Source organism: Brassica oleracea, chromosome C8 (genome assembly GCF_000695525.1).
Source record: "Brassica oleracea var. oleracea cultivar TO1000 chromosome C8, BOL, whole genome shotgun sequence".
Lineage (NCBI taxonomy): Eukaryota > Viridiplantae > Streptophyta > Magnoliopsida > Brassicales > Brassicaceae > Brassica > Brassica oleracea.
Genome location: NC_027755.1, coordinates 2,890,820 through 2,892,047, shown reverse-complemented (window position 1 = coordinate 2,892,047; position 1,228 = coordinate 2,890,820). Strand labels below are relative to the sequence as shown.

General features: G+C 50.7%; 1 protein-coding gene across 1 annotated transcript in view; it reads left to right on the top strand.

The window, feature by feature from the left end:
• Positions 1–1,228, top strand: part of LOC106308461 — a 2,592-nt gene that overhangs the window by 385 nt on the left and 979 nt on the right. Inside the window, exons 2-3 of the mRNA XM_013745626.1 lie at positions 36–362; positions 406–1,223. Coding sequence (XP_013601080.1) covers positions 36–362; positions 406–1,223 — 1,145 coding nt within the window. The remainder of the gene's footprint in view (positions 1–35; positions 363–405; positions 1,224–1,228) is intronic.

Here is a 1,228-nt window from a genome sequence, read left to right as displayed (position 1 = left end):
GGCCGGATAGCTGCTCTAAATCGTTTCATCTCCAGATCCACCGACAAGTGCCTCCCCTTTTACGATCTCTTGCGAGGAAACAAGAAGTTCATTTGGGATGAAAAGTGCGAGGATGCATTTCTTCAACTCAAGCAATACCTGACAACACCTCCAGTACTCGCTAAGCCGGACGTCGGTGATGTTCTATCTCTCTTTATCGCGGTGTCACAAGCTGCAGTCAGCAGCGTTCTGATAAAGGAAAACCGCGGCGAACAAAACCCCATCTTCTACACAAGCAGACGCATGACCGGACCAGAGACGCGATACCCGACTCTGGAAAAGATGGCTTTAGCAGTTGTCGAGGCAGCAAGAAAGCTTCGACCGTATTTCCAGTCACATTCAGTGGAGGTACTGACTGATCAACAGATCTGGCAGACTCACGAAGTGGGCCATCGAACTCGGCGAGCTCGATATTACCTACAAGAACCGCACAGCGGCGAAGTCCCAAGTCCTTGCGGACTTCCTGGTCAAGTTGGCCCCAAAATTGGAACAAGATCTTATACTCTCAAGCTCAAACTGGACGCTGCACGTCGATGGATCATCGACCAACAAGGGAGCAGGAGCCGGAGTCCAACTACAGTCCCCGACCAGAGAGCTAATCAGGCAGTCTTTCAGCTTTGGCTTTCCCGCGTCAAACAACGAAGCAGAATACGAATCTCTGATCGTCGGACTCCGCTTAGCAAAAGCCATAAAAGCTAAACGACTAAGCGCCTATTGCGACTCTCAATTAGTCGCCAGTCAGTTCAGCGGCGACTACGATGCCCGCAACGACCGAATGGATGCCTATCTCAAAATAGTGCAAAGCCTGACATCTCAAAATAGTGCAAATCCTGCAGCAGAGTTCGAGTTCTTCGAACTCATCAAAGTTCCCAGTGGCGAAAACGTCTTCGCCGACGCCCTTGCGGCCCTTGGCAGCAAGCTTTGGGATCAAGTTAAACGAACCATCCCGATACATCGTATCGAGAAACCAAGCATCGATATTCCAACTGACCAAACCCTCGTTGCCCCGGTCATCAAACCCGCTACTCCAGATGACGACGGATTTGGTCCTGATTGGAGAACTAAGTTTATCGACTACCTCTCGAAGGGAGAACTCCCAAACGACAAATGGGAAGCACGCCGACTAAAAACACGCAGCGCCTATTACGTCGTTCTTGACGATGAACTACACCGCTGGACCGCGAGTAAA